Raw genomic sequence first — 15,719 nt, forward strand, 5'->3', positions numbered from 1 at the left:
AGGCTCAACAATTTGGAGTAGCAGATGCTCTTCCAGAGGACTTGGATTTGATTTCCAGTACCCACATGATGGCTCACAAATGTCTATATCTCTAGTTCAGGGAACCCAGTACCCTCTTCTGGCCTCTGAGGGCACCAAGCTCCAGGCACACGGGTGATGCAGACATATATACAGGCAAAACATACAATAAAACATAATAGAAGTTAAAGACACAAAATCAACAACCCCCCAAAAAAACCAAAAACAAACAAACAAACCATAGAGGGAGGGAAATATTTCTTCCATGCCTAGGTGACAGGGGGGCCAGCAGGAAGGGGGCGTTACCTCCTTGAACTGTGGGTGTGCAGAATCCTTCACCAGCTGGAGAATCAGCACTTCGCTGGTGGACAGAAAGACTCCACTCTGCCGCATTCGATCCAGGGCCACCAGCCGGTTGGTCTCGCTGCGGAGGAGAGGGCGAGCATCTATGCTGTGCCACGTCTGTGTTGAGGGACAGTTTCCTCTCAGCGGAAACACTCCTTTCAGGTAGGAGCGGGAGGCTCTCCATGAGACTCAGGAGGTAATCAAGAGGCCATACTTTGTGGGGTGGGCTGGAGAGGTGACTCAGTGGTTAACACTCGCTGCTCTTGCAGAGGACGTGGGTTCAATTCCCAGCACCCACACAGCAGCTCATGGCCATCTGTAACTCCAGTTCCAGGGAATCTGACTCCCCCTCTTCTGGCGTCTGCAAGCACCAGGCATGCATGTGGATGTTTTGCATACATATGTGTAAGCAAAACATTCATCCATGAATAAAATGAAAATTTAAAAGGCCACATGCCCAGGAAAGCAGACACTAGGAAGATTCTCAAAGGTCCCTTCCCAGATGTATAAAAGAGGCTGAGAACTGCCAGAGGGGACTCCGACCAGCTATGGAGCAGCTGGGGAGAGGAGACTTAGCCAGAAGAGGCTCTCAGAGAGTTGAGCTGTCTGCAACCTGTGTGGAGCCTGAATCTTCAACCAGTGTTGGATTGGACTTCAGTGGAGCGGCTGCTTTTGAGTCCACTCCTCACCCACACTCCTGCTAGTAACCCCAATAAAACCTCATTGGTTCAGGGCTGGAGAGACGGCTCAGCGGTTAAGAGCACTGTCTGCTCTTGCAGAGGACCCGAGTTCAATTCCCAGCACCCACAAGGCAGCTCACAACTGTCTATTACTCCAGTTCCAGCAGACCTGACACCCTCATACTAATGCACATAAAATAAAATTAAATAAATTATTTAAAAAGCAAGAAACTCGCCGGGTGGTGGTGGCGCATGCCTTTAATCCCAGCACTCGGGAGGCAGAGGCAGGCGGATCTCTGTGAGTTTGAGACCAGTGTGGTCTATAAGAGCAAATACCAGGGCAGCCTCCAAAGCCACAGAGAAACCCTGTCTCGAAAAACCAAAACCAAACAAACAAAAAAACCCAAGAAACTCATTGGTTCAACTGTTGACATTGGTTTTGGTACAGAGGTTACCTCAGTTCCTTTTCTGGGGATGAGCAGATATGAGTGCTGAAATTCTCAGGAAACATTTGCCATGCAACAGTATGACCCATGGTCAGTGTCCCAGATGTCCCCAACATACACCAACACAGGGTGACCCTCTCACCTTCTAGAAGAACAGGCATCCACCGCCACATGGACCTGAAGCCCTCGGTCCAGGAGGTCCAGGGCTGTGTGCTGAGGGGCAGAGAGAGGTCCAGGTGAGACTCAGAGATTCAGTGAGGGTCTGACCACCCTAGACCAGAAGCAAACACTGAAATGGCAGATGAGAGAGGCTCACGTCAAAGCCAGGGCCCCGCGACAGGGGAAAGGACACGGGAGGGCTAGCAGGAAGATTAGGGACCCCTGAGGACAAGGGGTCTCACCAAGATGCAGCCTTGGGTCTCGATGCCGCAGAGGAGCACGGAGCGCAGCTGGGGCCGCCGGTCCAGCTCCTGCTGCAGCGGGGGCACCATGCTGAAGCATGTCTTACTCACGGCTTGTAGGCCCTGAGCGCCCAGCTCGGGAACTGTGGGGCCCAGGCCTTGTGGGTACTGCTCCGTCAGCAAGACAGGGACATCCAACAGCCGGGCCACCTGTGTGGGAGGGAAACCACTGTCCTGGGACCCAAATAGGAGGGCTGAGGACAAGGTTCTTGGGTCTGAGGGATGAGGGTTTCGGGCTACACTCCTGGGTCTTGGGAAGGTAGAGTGGGCGTGTACCTTTAGCATCCGAGCGGCCATTGACACGATCTGTGGGAAGTAGAGGACTTTGTCTCGAAGTTTCTCCTGCATGTCGCAGAGAAACAGGATGGAGGACTCTGGAAGGATCCGGCCCAGGCTAGCCCTGGCTGCTGCCATTGCCTGGGTGTGGACAGAGGGACATGCAGGCAAAACATGTAGGTAGAACACTGTATATATTATAAATAAAATCTTTTTTAAAAAAAGATTTATTCATGTATTTTATGTATATGAGTGCTCTGTTTGCATGCATGCCTGCAGGCCAGCAGAGGGCACCAGATCTCATTACGGATGGTTGTGAGCCACCATGTGGTTGCTGGGAATTGAACTCAGGACCTCTGGAAGAGCAGCCAGTGCTCTTAACTATTGAGCCATCTCTCCGGCCTGCCCCCTTCATTTTTTAAGACTCATTTCTTTTTACTTTATGAGTAAGCGCATATGTCTATGGGCCATATGGATGCAGTAGCCACAGAGGCAGGAACAGGCTGTCAAATTGCCTGGAGCAGGAGTTACCCACCATGTGAATGCTGGATTCGGCTTCCCTATTTAAAAAAAAAAAAAGGAAATAAAGTGCTGTAAAATTAGAATAATGGTGTGAGGCACGCTTGTAATCCCAGCACTTGGGCGGCCTAGTTGGGTGGCTGTGCCAAGAGTTGCAGGTCAGCCAGGGCTGTATGGTGAGTGACCTTGCCCCCAAAAAGCTAAGTAATAAGAACTTTAAGATTGCATAATGTGGGGACACCAGACCGTGAGCAGAAACCCTCTTCCCCTTCAGCCTGGGAGCAGGCAGTTGTGAGATAATGTTTACTGAAAACAAATAAAGCTCTTGGTAGGGCTCCTGATAAGGGCTCGCTCACTGAAACACCATGACTTTGATCCCCCCTAAGGCTAAATGCTTCTTCCTGTTCCCCCTGCTGGGTCTCCCCGATTCTGGGGCCGGAGATTAAACCACCAGCCAGGAGGGTGAGAAGTCTGTGAGAGCTGTGAGAGGTGTGTGAGAGCTCGGTTGGAGAATTGTGTGTGGATGGATGGCAGAAGTCTTTAAAAAGGGAAGCGTTTTTTTCTTGGGGAGTTCTCCTAAGCCGACTTGGGGAGCATAAAGTTTTCTTAAAGCAACCGACCGGTCTCTGTGTCATCTATCCCAACCACCTCACTACATTCTCGGATGCAGGCTGCTCAGCAGGTGCGACAGCATAATGCGCAACAGGTTGTCCAGTGAAGAATGAACACAAATTCTGCAATAAAGTCAACAGCAAGCAGAAACACCCTGTGGGGATGAGGTCCAAAAGTAGCAGCCACTTCCCTCCGGCCCTGCGCCTTCTCAGTCCTGAGAACTGAGATGCAAGCCACGCCCACAGGGCCACACACCTGGAGATTCAGAGCCCTGGGCAGTAGCCCAGTCAAGCCCCACCCTAAGGCCCCTGCATCCCTTTTCCCAGAGGGCCAGTGGGTGTCCTGGTCTGTGCTCGTGCGCGAGAGTGTAGAAAAAGCACACGTGCAGATCAGAGCACAACCTCAGGTGGCGGCTGCCACATTCCACCCTGAGATAAAGTCTCTCGTCTGTCTGCTGCAGCGCCAGCCAAGCGAGCTGCTGGGGAAACTTCCGGGGAGTCTCCGATCTCCATCTCCAATTATGAGCGGCGTAATTGCAGTTATACGCCTCTGGGCCTGGCTTTACTTGGGTACCGAGGACCCTGAACTCCTCCCGCTCCAGTGGCAAGTGCTTTACCCACTGGGCCATCCACCCAGCCCCTGGAGGACCCCTTCACACTCCCACAGCTGTGTCCTGGTCCTGAGCAAAAGGGACACACCGGCAGCAAGAGATATTTCCAGAGCGACGGATGAGCTGAAGGGTCACATGGAACACCCCAAAGACCGGGCGATCAGCTGAAGGCGGCGAGGAGCCGCAGAGGGTCAACACTCGAGGCTCAGAATGTTGCACAGCCTGAGGTGTCAGTCCCTGACTTGCCTTGGCACTGGAAAGAGTATGGACACCGCCCTCAAAATGACAGGGACACAAATCTTCTGATCCAGAAATCTGTCCCTAAGTATTTATCTGACAGAGACCAGTTTATTAACCACAGGTCTCTGCCAGGGCTCCCATGACAAAGAGTCAAGCATACAATACAGATACGCCCAGACTACAGACACCTGGTGACCCACGGTGCCTTACGCAAACCTTTAGAGATGCCTAGTGACCCGTGGTATTTTACCATTCGCATCTACGTGGCTGTACAGCAGATAGCTTCGCATGTATTCAAGGCTGGCCTCGGGCTCATGTCAACCCTCCTGTGTTCGCTGTTTAAAGGCTGGGGTTACAGGCGGGGAGTCACGCGCTGTGATAATACTTTCCCTTTTTGTTTTCCACTACGGGATTAAGGACGACCCTGGACTTCAGATCCTCCAGCCTCTACCCCCTGAGTGTTAGAATTATAAGCCTGCAGCACCACACACAGTTTCCACATTCAGTGCTAGGGATCCTGGGATTTGCAATTCTCCTGCTGAGCCTTCCAGAGTAGCTGGGATTACACACAAACACACCAAGGAAAAGCGGCGCTCAGGAGACGTGAAAGGGGAAAGCTTGGTGTAGAATATACTCCTACCTGTGACAAGCACCCCCACCCCCCACCCCCCCACCCCCCCCACCCCCGCCAAACTGGCAAATGTAGGTTTCTATTTGTCTTAAAAATTTCCATTTATGGGCATTGGTGGTGCACACCTTTAATCCCAGCACTCGGGAGGCAGAGGCAGGCGGATCTCTTGAGTCCGAGGCCAGCCTGGTCTACAAAGGGAGCTCCGGGACAGGCTCCAGAGCTAGAGAAACCCTGTCTGGAAAAACAAAAAGCAAAACAACAACAACAAAAAACCCCACCTCTTCCAGAGGTCCTGAGTTCGATTCCCAGCAACCACATGGTGGCTCACAACCATCTACAATTCAATTTGGTGCCCTCTTCTGGCATGTAGGAAGAACAGTGTATATGTAATAAATAAATAAATCTTAAAAATAAATAAATATGTAATAAATAAATATATTTTAAAATGTCCACTCATTTATTTACTTTGTGTATGGCAAAGCATGCCCCTGTGAAGAAAATCTGACTGTGTCCTCTTTTTTAATTCATTTATTTTAGGCAGGGTGTCGTGTTGGTGCCTGAGCTGACAAGAGACCTTGCTACGTAGCCGAGCCTGGCTTCGAACACCCCACATTCCTGCCTCTACCTCCTGTGTCCTAGGGACTACAGGTGTTTAACATCGCTCCCAGTTTGACCCTCCACTTCCGGACTAGAACGTTTTTTACAACCGGGGAGTTAGTTCACTTGGGGAAAATTCACCTGACCTCTGCACTAGTGCCTGCGCCACTCATGTTTGTAAAAGGGGAGAGGGGCTGGGGCTTGCAGTTCAGTGACAGCGAGCCCTTGCCTGGCATTCCTGATGCCCAGGCTCAGTCCTGCCGGATTTGATGGAGATGGACTGGGACAAATTTGGAAGGAGTCCGGGGGGCGCCTTCCGCTTCCTCCCGGCTTAGCCCACCGGCAGGGCCGAAGCAAAAGTTGGCTCTGGAGAGGGTGGGACCCCGAGGATCTCCCCTGATGCCAGCTGGAATGCCACCCCCAACCCCGGCCCGACGCCCCGCAAGGCTTCCGCTTCCCGGTGTGAGCGGTGGGTTTACCAGCAGCGCGCGCGCTCGGCGAACCGGACTTACCCGGAAAGTCCCAGGTTCGAGTCCGGTCCCCTTTCCAACAAGCCCTGTGACTTTTCTCCTCTGGATTCCCACGGACTCCGGACCGGGTCTCCTTTTTGCCCTGTGTGGACACGAGGGCCGAGCCTTGGTGTCCTGCCCTCCGGGGCCGAGCCACCCAATCGGTGCTCGCCTCACTCTGTCCCACTCCTCCGGCCAAGGCAGAGACGCCTCTGCTACGCTCTCACTTCTCTTAACCTGATTGGTCCGTGGAAGCCCGAGAAGGCGGAGATACAGTGATGCTGGCCAATGGGAATCCGTGGAGGGCGGGCTCTGGCTGAGAGCTCAGCCTCTAACCCGGAATGTGAGTGGATGCTGCCCGGAGCCGCAGCTTTGCTCTGCCTGGGCTAGAGGGAAGAGCCCGAGGACCACCCGCTGACTCCAGCGGAGATGCTCTCCTGCAAACCTAGCCGTAGGCAGGCTGAAGCCGCAGGATTGCCAGTTCAAGACCAGCCGGGACTACTCAGTGAGAGCCTGTCAACAAAACAGCATGCCTACTAAGAGACCCTAGGACATTTTGCCCTCTGCTAGAGGGTTTGTTTTCTCCCTCTCCAAGTATTCAGGATCGTGGTTCACCCCCTAGCTGGAGGATTGTCTTGAGTTCAAGGAATAAGTTTTTTTTAAAAAAAAGGGAATACGATACTTATTTTCATGGTCTCAAGTACTCAGAAGCGAAGGCAGGAGGACTTCTTTGATTTCTGGATATGAGAAAAAGGCTAGGCATGGTGGTAACTGTAAACCCAGCACTTGGAAACTGAGGTAGGGGGATCCTTTTGGGGGAAGAACTTGAGGTCTGCCAGAGCTATAGCTACCTAGAGTCCCAGGTTAGCCGAGGCTACAGCGTGTGACCCTGTCCCACAAACAGAAAAAACAAGGCTGGAAATGCAGTTCGGGCGGCAAAGTGTTTGCCTGGCATGTGTGACACCTTGGCTTCAGTATCCAGCACCTTATAAATACCAGGGGAGTGGAATGGGACTGTAATTCCAGAACCCAGGAAGTTGGTCACCCCAATAGAGTGCACTCACATGCATCCAGAGACACTGTCTGAAACAAAACACACAAAACAAAATGCCAGCAAACCAAACAGCCAACTAACCAACCAAAACAAGACAAAATAACAATAAAAACCACAATCTGAGGGGGTGGCACACGCCTTTAATCCCAGCACTGGGGAGGCAGAAGCAGGAGGATCCCTGTGAGTTCCAGGCCAGCCTGGTCTACAGAGCGAGTTCCAGGACAGCCAGGACGGTTTCACAGAGAAACCCTGTTTCAAAAAAACAAACACAAAACACAACAACAAAAAACCCCAACAAACAAAAACACAACCCAGATTCTTCCCATCTTATCTGGTCTGCGCCCAGGCACACTGGCCTCCCAGGGTTCCAATCCAGGCCCTTTAGTGTAATTGTTCCTGGCTCCTGGACTCCACACCTGCCCCATAACCTGCTTCTGCTTGGCATTCCAGGCCTTCTCTGACCATGCGATGTAGTTAGTTAGCAGCACATTTTACTTATATCACAGTGCTCATTCCGATCAGAAATCAGAATTTCATCTTGCTATCTGAAGCTCTCTTCATGTTCTTGTGCGTGTGTGTGTGTGTGTGTGTGTGTGTGCTTGTGCGCACACACCTACTCCAGCTCCTGAGCAAGTGTTCTACCGAGTTATTTCTGTAGCTCTGCCAGGGAAGGAGCCCATAGGTGGGGACTCCAGAGGGGCTGCCTGTCTTTGGCTTTTCTGGGCTCCAGTCTGTGTTATGAGTGGATTTGATGGGCTCCCCTGCTTTTCAAGGATCTCCTGAGATGCCAAGCACAAGGTGTCTTCTCGCTATCCATTTCACTCCCGGCAAGAGCTACAGGCTCAGTACTGGCATTACAGACATGCACTGCTGCACCTGGCATGAATAGCTAGTAAGGGAACTAAAGCTAGCACGGATCAATTAACTTTGTAGATGATTGTCTTTTCTTTTCTCTTCCTCCTCCTTTTTCCCCTAGACAGGGCTCATTGGGTAGCCCTGGCTGTCCTGGAACTCACTATGTAGCCTAGGCTGACAGTCTAACTCACAGAGATTCTCCTGCCTCTGCCTCTTGAGTGCTTGGATTAAAGGTGTGCTGTAAACTTTGCATGGCTTGGATGGAAAGGGATTCTGGCACTCGGGAGCCACAGGATACTAAGTGTTACAGCTCCAATGGAAAAGTATCCTGGCAATTGGGAGCCAAGGAATACCACATGTGACACACAATAAATGTAGCAGTTTACAGACCTGCTCCAGGGAAAGGCTTCCTCAGTGTAACAGTTCTGTTCTGTCAAGCAAGGGAGGGCCACCTCAGTGAAGTTGTTACAGTTGGCTTGTTCCCCTAGAGTGTAACAACTTCGCTTTTCTAGGGGAAGGTCTGCCCAGGGCAAGTGTTACAGCCCTTCTCTGTTCATTCTGCTTTGGTGGAAAGTTTTACTTCTCTCCTCTGGTCCATTCCATGGAAGGAAGATCTCACCCAACCTAATTCAGGAGATTCATTGGAAGGGAAGAATCCAGGAGAGTGGCTGTCCTCTGCCATGGTGTCAGAGTACAGCTGGGCAGCAGGGTAGACAGACAGCCGCAGCTGAACAGCTCAGAAAGGGTTCCTTAGGGGCAGAGTTTTTCCAGGGAGATTTCCAGTATGGGGATTGGTCAGATTTCAATCCCTCTCAGTTCACATTGGCTAGATCTCATGCTCAGGGATTGGTTATTTTTCTGCTCAGGGTCAGGATCAGATTTGGCTCTGACTCCAGGGACAAAGTGTGTTTCTTTTGGCGCTGGTTTTGGGGTCAGGGTGCATTTCTTTGGCTGGCATTTTCTCCCTACAATGCGCACCAACATGCATTGTCTTTTTTTTATTCTTATTAAAATTTTTTACATTTATTTTTATTTTAGGTGTTTTGCCTGTCTGGATGACTGTGTACCACAAGCATGCAGTGCTCCTGGAAGACAGAGAGGGTGTCTGATCCCCTGGAACTGGAGTTGGAGGCAGTTGTGAGAGAGCCTCCATGAGGAATTGAACCCGTGTCCTCTGGAAGAGCAGACAGTGCTGTTAACCACTGAGACATCTCTCCAGCACCAGACCCTCTTTTCTTAAATAAGTAAATAATGACATTTTTACGTGTGTGTGTGTGTGTGTGTGTGTGTGTTTGTGCACAAGCATGCTAAGTGCTCACACACATGTATGAACACCACGGTACCGACGTGGATCACAGAGGACAATGTTGGAGACTCAGTTCTCTCTTTCTACCATGCTGGTCCTGGATACCTGGCTTAGGTCCTCAGGCTTGGCGGTAAGCCCCTTTACCCAAGGAGCCACTAGCACTTTTGGGAAATTGCATATTGTTATTTAATTAGAAATTAATTCACATAGCAATATGAAAATTATGGCATTTTCATGCACACTGACGCTAGGTTGATTTCCTATTCCTCCGGTTCCTCTACTCCCAGTCTTCCTGCCACTTCCTGGCTTGTACCCTTCCGCCCACAGTCTCCCCGTTCTGTTCCACAACCCAGGTGTTCTGTTGCCCTGTCTTCCTTACAGCGGCTCCTCCTCCTGGGTTCCGTTCTGGTTTCCCGGCCTCCACCCACGCTCATTCCCACACAACACGCACAACGAGGACCGAAAGCCCGGATCCACGTCTGAGAAAGAACAAGCGGTGTTTGGTTTTCCAGAGTTCCTCTGTTTAATAACTTTCCCAGTTCCATCTCCTTTCCCGTCATCCTGAAAGAGCCGTAACTGCTCGGCTCTTAACGCTGAGTCATCTCTCTAGCTGCCCCTCCCCTCTCTGAATGAAGAATTACCTTTATTTGTGCGTCTGTGTGAGTGTATGGGCACACAAGTGTGTTCTCTGTCTCTCTCTCTCTCTCTCTCTCTCCCCCCAAAACAAGGTCTCATGTACCCTAGGCTGGCCTCAAACTCACTATGGAGCTGATGCTGTCCTTGAACTCCCTATCTTTCTGCTTCCATCTGTTGAGTGTTAGGATTATAGGTGTATGACACACTAGGCTTCCAGACTGTTTCTTCCCCCACCTGGAGATTTCCATTTGCAGGGAGCAGGGTTACAAGTTCAAGGTCAACCTGGGGTGGGGGTGGGGGACTTATTAAAAAGTAGGAGTTGAAAGCCCAGTGGTGGTGGTGGTGGTGGTGCACGCCTTTGATCCCAGCCCTCGGGAGGCAGAGGCCGGCGGATCTCTGTGAGTTCAAGGTCAACCTGGTCTACAAAGACAGCCAAGGATGTTACACTACCTCAAAAAACCATAAATAAATAAATAAGGGAGGTCAAGGGTGTAGCTTAGTGGGTAGAATGCTTGCCTAGAATGTACAAAGCCCTGTATGCTAGTTCTTAACTGTTGTGGCAATAAAGGACCACGCCTAAGACAATTTATAGAAGCAAAGGTTACTTTGGCTTCTGGGGTAATAGTCCCCCGTGACCGTGGAAGCAGCAAGCATCAGACACGGCAGAAGCTGAGTGCTTACATCGTTCACTGTAATCGGGAAGGCAGAGAGAGTGAACTAGGAATGTGAGCCTCTTTAAACCCTCAAAGCCTGCCTCTACTGATAACGCTTCCTGCAGCAAAGCCATAGCTCCCAAACGGCTCCGGTCGCTGCAGAACAAGTGTTCAAAAGTCAGTCCAACACTATGGGCGACAGCTCATTTAAACCACCACCACTGGGCTGGATTCCCCAGCACCGAATAACACCAGGATGATGGTCCACGCCTATCATCCCAGAACTCTGCAGGTGCAGGCGGGAGGACCAGGAGTTCAAAGACTTCCCTGGCTGCATAGCAACTCCAGGCCAGCCTTGTCTTTAAAGAAAGGTAGTGGGAGGTTGGGGTGGGTGGGTCAGTGGTTAGATCAAGCACTGGTTCACAGAAGACTCGATTTCAGTGCTCAGCACTCAAATGATGGCTCAGAGTCACTTGGAACTCAATTTCCAGGCATTTGGAGGCCGCATCTGGTCTTTTGTGGTCCACACAAACTAAGCTGGGCACACACATACTCACGTATAAATGTTTCACAAGGGCTGGAGAGATGGCTCAGCCGTTAAAGGCTAGGCTCACAACCAAAAATAAGTATGGTTTACAAAAAGAGGAGGAGGGGCTGTCGAGAGGACTCTGCAGGTACAGGCATTTGTAGCCAAGCCTGATTACCTGAGGTCAATCCCCAGGACACACACAGCAGGACAGAACCAGTACCCAAAAATCATTCTCTGATGCCCACGTGCAGGCTGCGCCGTGTCCACAAGTGCTAGAGCGCGCGCACACACACAGACAGAGACACACACACACACACGCAGACACACACACACACACAGACACACACACATACACATGCACACACACACACGCACACACACGCAGACACACACACATACACATGCACACACACACACACGCACACATAGACACACACAGGTATACACATACACACACAGACACACAGACACACACGCACACACACATAGACACACACAGGCATACACATACACACAGACACATGCACACATAGACACACACATAGACACACACAAATAAATAAATAAATAAATGTAATTTTAAAGGCCCTTTGAGGGCTAGAGAGATGGCTCATTAGTTAAGAGCACTGAGTACTCTTCCAGAGGATCTGGGTTCTATTCCCAGCACCCAGCGGCAGCTCAGAACTGTCTGTAACTCCAAGATCTGACATCCTCACACAGACGCGCATGTAGGAAAAACCCCAATGCACATAAAATAAGGATAAATAAATTGTATCTTTTTAAAGTGCTTTGAACAGTTCTGGGAAGTAGCTCCATTGGCACACTGTTTGCCTAGCAATCGTGAAGGCCTGAGTTCCACCCTTATTACCACAAAAACCAGATGTAGTAGCACAGGCTGTAATCCTAGCCCTTGAGACACGGAGGCGGGGAGTGGGGGTGGGGTGGGGGGGGTGGGGTGGGGGTGTCAGGAGTTCAAAGTCACCCTCGGTTATATATTGGGTTTGAGGCCAGTCTGGAATATGTAAGACCCTGCCTAAAAAGCCACAAGAATTGTGAAACTCTATCTCATAAAATAGAAGGGAAGGAAAGGAAGGCAGGAAGGCAGCTAGGGAGGGAGGGAGGGAGGGAGGGAGGGGAGGGAGGGGAAAGACACTTAAGCTGGGTTTCTCTTTCTCTCTCTCTCTCTCTCTCTCTCTCTCTCTCTCTCTCCCTCTCCCTCTCTGTTGTTTTTTTTTTTTCCAGACTGAGTTACACTGTATATAGCCCTGGCTGTCCTACATCTAGCTCTGTAGACCATCCTAGTCTCGAACTCACAGAGATCCGCCTGCCTCTGCTTCCTCAGTGCTGGGGTCAAAGGCGTGCGCCACCACCGCCTGATAAGCTGGGTTCTCTTGAAAAGCACACACCCACACTTTCCCAAAACTCCTCTTCCTGCTAACATGTATGCTTAAATCTGTTAAAAGTCTCTTCCCAAGAAACTCCGACTTTGTCTCCTCCGGACCCTTCCTGAAACTCATTTCTGCTGCAAAGTCAAGCATCGCAGCTTACCCGAGTGGAAATCTCAGAGAACTCAGGCTGTAGCAGGAGGCAGTGTGGGGTTGAGTCTCCAGCATCCTATGCCACTGACAAGACCTGGGCACACATCAGAAGGCATAGGGTCCTGTCTGGTACCCCAGCTTCTGGTTCTGTAGGTCTGGGGCCCAGGTTGATAATTCATATTCCAACCAAGTTCCCAGGTGAGGCTGAGTTGCTACTGCTGTTGATGGCCTAGTTTGGTCTGTCTGTCTGTCTGTCTGTCTTTCTGCCTGTCAAGATCTCATGTGACTCAGGCCAGACTGGAACTCAATAACTACCTATCTATCCTCTTGCCTGGCTCTGGGACCTTTTTTTTTTTTTTAAATTGAGACCCATTCCACTGGGTGACGGTCTGAACTTTTCTGCAAGTTTGCAAGGTTTCATAATAAGATGACAAGAATTCATAGCAGAGATGCAGGGTGATCCCTAGGGGAGCAGGGCCTGAGGGGAACGTGGGGGATAGGATGAAGTATTGTGTGGGAAAATGCTGAGGCTAGCCACCCCTGACCTAGATATTCTAGATTGACGCAGGGCTCATGGGATAGTGCTTTTTGCTACCTGGGCTGCCCGAAAGGCCTATGAGTGGGAGGCCCTGGAGCCCTGAGGCAGAGCCCACCATAGATGGGTATGCCTAGAATTCTAGGGCAGAGAGCTCGACTTTAAAAAAAATGAGTTATTATTATTGTGTACAGGTGGGCGTGAATGCCCACCAGGACGCATGTGTGGAGTGCAGCGGCCTGCTCTAGGAAGCTGCTGCTCTCCTTCCATCTTTATGTCCATCTTGGGGATTGAACTCAAGTCATCAGGGTTTGTGGCAATCCCTTTTTGTCTGCCTAACCAGCTAGTGCTCCCCTTCAATTGTTTTTAACTTTTTTTTTTTTTTTTTTTTTTTTTTGGTTTTTCGAGACAGGGTTTCTCTGTATTGTTTTGGAGGCTGTCCTGGAACTCACTCTGTAGACCAGGCTGGCCTCGAACTCACAGAGATCCGCCTGCCTCTGCCTCCCGAGTGCTGGAATTAAAGACGTGTGCCACCAATGTCCGGCTTGTTTTTAACTTTTTGTTAACTTTTTTTTTTTTTTTTGAGACAGAGTATCTGTGTAACAATCCTGGTTGTCTTGGAACTTGCTTTGTAGACCAGGCTGGCCTCGAACTCACAGAGATCCACCTGCCTCTGCCTCCTGAGTGCTGGGGTTAAAGGTGTGCGCCACCACCGCCTGACTTTTATTAACTTTTTATGTAGCATACAGAAGGCCCTGGGTTCCATGGTGGCACATGCCTATAATCCCAGAATTCGGGAGGGAGGAACAGATGCAGGAGGGTCAAGAGTTCACAGTTATCCTCACATATATAGAGAATTTGGAGGCCATCCTGGCATACACGAGACCCTGTTTTAAACAAATCAAAACACAATAACCCTCTTGATAAAAGGAGTGCTTACATGCCCCAAGGACGCACTTACCGCCATGTGGCGACTCACAGATTTCTGCTTCCCAGCTTTCCCACCCGTTTCCTCTCAGTAGCTGCTCAGATCTCCAGTACAGTTTTCACATGCCTTTCTGAGTTTGTTTTAATTTTCTTTTTTAATTGTTGAGCACAAAACCCTGCAAAAGTCACCCTGTGTGCCTGGGGACAGGAGTGAGGGGAACACTCAAAGAGCCCGGGAGGTTGATGAGGGTGTCCAGGGATTAAGAGGTCGGCTCCGGGATGTCCAGAAAACCCGTTTTCCTCTTGACCAATAGGAGATGATGATAGTGTAGGCCGGGCTGGGCATCCTGGGAGAAGGAGGGCTTGGGGTATTGGGCCTCTGTGAACTCAAACTTGGGTCAAAGATTGCCTGAGGGAAGATTCTGGGCTTGCTGGGACAGCCACCTCTTTACAGAAAAGTAGGTCCTTGGTCAAGCCCTTTTCTTCCCTGTGGCTAAGTTTGCTAACCTGAAGTGAGGATCAGCTAGCATCTGCCTTCCATGGTTGGTGGGGGAGTTTAATGAGTTGGTACCCGTGGTGAGGGAGCACTAACTCCTTATAAATCATTCTTAAGGTGCTTAGCACTATGTCGGGCTAGTGCTAAGTGTCACGGTACTGGAGGTACCATCACCACGGTGTTATAATGATCACTGTAATTGTCACCACCATATTTATAATCATCACCTCTACCATCATCATCATCACTATCTTGTCAGCGTCACCGTCACCACCATCACCACCGTCATTCCTAAATCATTCCGTCACCGCCGTCGTCATCACCATTATCATCATCATCACTAATATCAACATCACCACCATCACCACTGAATGGAAGAGGAAAAGGAGAGGAAATGACTGCTCCTATGCCTGGTGGAAGGTTTATTTATTTATTTATTTATTTATTTTTTGGTTTTTCGAGACAGGGTTTCTCTGTGGCTTTGGAGGCTGTCCTGGAACTCCCTCGGTAGTCCAGGCTGGTCTCGAACTCACAGAGATCCTCCTGCCTCTGCCTCCCGAGTGCTGGGATTAAAGGCGTGCGCCACCAACGCCCGGCTGGTGGAAGGTTTATTATAGACGTGTGGCCAGAGGCAGGGACATCTGGGAGAGTCCGGAGTGAGCTGTGCCATGTGAGGAGGGGGCGAGGGGGGCGGGGACCAGCTGCCGCAGGTCCAAAGGTTCAAAGACAGCAGGTAACCGAATTGTCTGGCTCACACAGGGAACAGCAGCCCGGTCCCCTGCTTTGGCGCTCGCTTCTCAGCTGTTTCTGCCACGGCTTCACGTTGTCCCATGGCCCGTGGTCCCGGGAGACCACAGAGGATGCCCGAGGAAGGGAAGGTGAAGGGAGGGTTCGTCTGTGCAGCTAGGGGGAAGTCAGCGTTCATGCTGGGGTGAGACTTGGTGATGGGGAGGCTGTTAGGGGGTCCCCCCAGGTCCTGTTAGTAACCCCTCCCTCTGCTCTACCAGTAGATCCAGTAATCCCTAGGCTCACCGAGATGACGTGAAACTGTGACTCAGTCTTCCTTTGGAGCCCTGTTTGGGGAGGGGGAGCAGGTGTTTATCTCTCTTGCCCCCCAAAAAAAGATTCATGCATCAACCATCACCGTAACTACCATTATCATTGGAGGGCCCAGGCCCTCACCCACCCCCCTGCTTTGGCAGCTATGACAGGCTGCAGAAAAGACCCAACAACATGTGCTGAGCCC

The 15,719-nt window shown here is 50.7% G+C and overlaps 1 protein-coding gene across 1 annotated transcript in view; it reads right to left on the reverse strand.

The window, feature by feature from the left end:
* The window catches only part of Isoc2 (isochorismatase domain containing 2), an 11,230-nt gene extending 5,085 nt beyond the window's left edge, over window positions 1-6,145 (reverse strand). The window contains exons 1-5 of the mRNA XM_040733882.1: window positions 5,948-6,145; window positions 2,227-2,367; window positions 1,891-2,100; window positions 1,632-1,702; window positions 325-442 (exon numbers count right to left, since the gene is read on the reverse strand). Of these exons, the coding sequence (XP_040589816.1) occupies window positions 325-442; window positions 1,632-1,702; window positions 1,891-2,100; window positions 2,227-2,364 (537 nt within the window). The 5' untranslated portion in view covers window positions 2,365-2,367; window positions 5,948-6,145. The remainder of the gene's footprint in view (window positions 1-324; window positions 443-1,631; window positions 1,703-1,890; window positions 2,101-2,226; window positions 2,368-5,947) is intronic.
* Window positions 6,146-15,719: the final 9,574 nt, after the last annotated feature.

Source organism: Mesocricetus auratus, unplaced genomic scaffold (assembly GCF_017639785.1).
Source record: "Mesocricetus auratus isolate SY011 unplaced genomic scaffold, BCM_Maur_2.0 Super-Scaffold_100037, whole genome shotgun sequence".
Classification (NCBI taxonomy): Eukaryota; Metazoa; Chordata; class Mammalia; order Rodentia; family Cricetidae; genus Mesocricetus; species Mesocricetus auratus.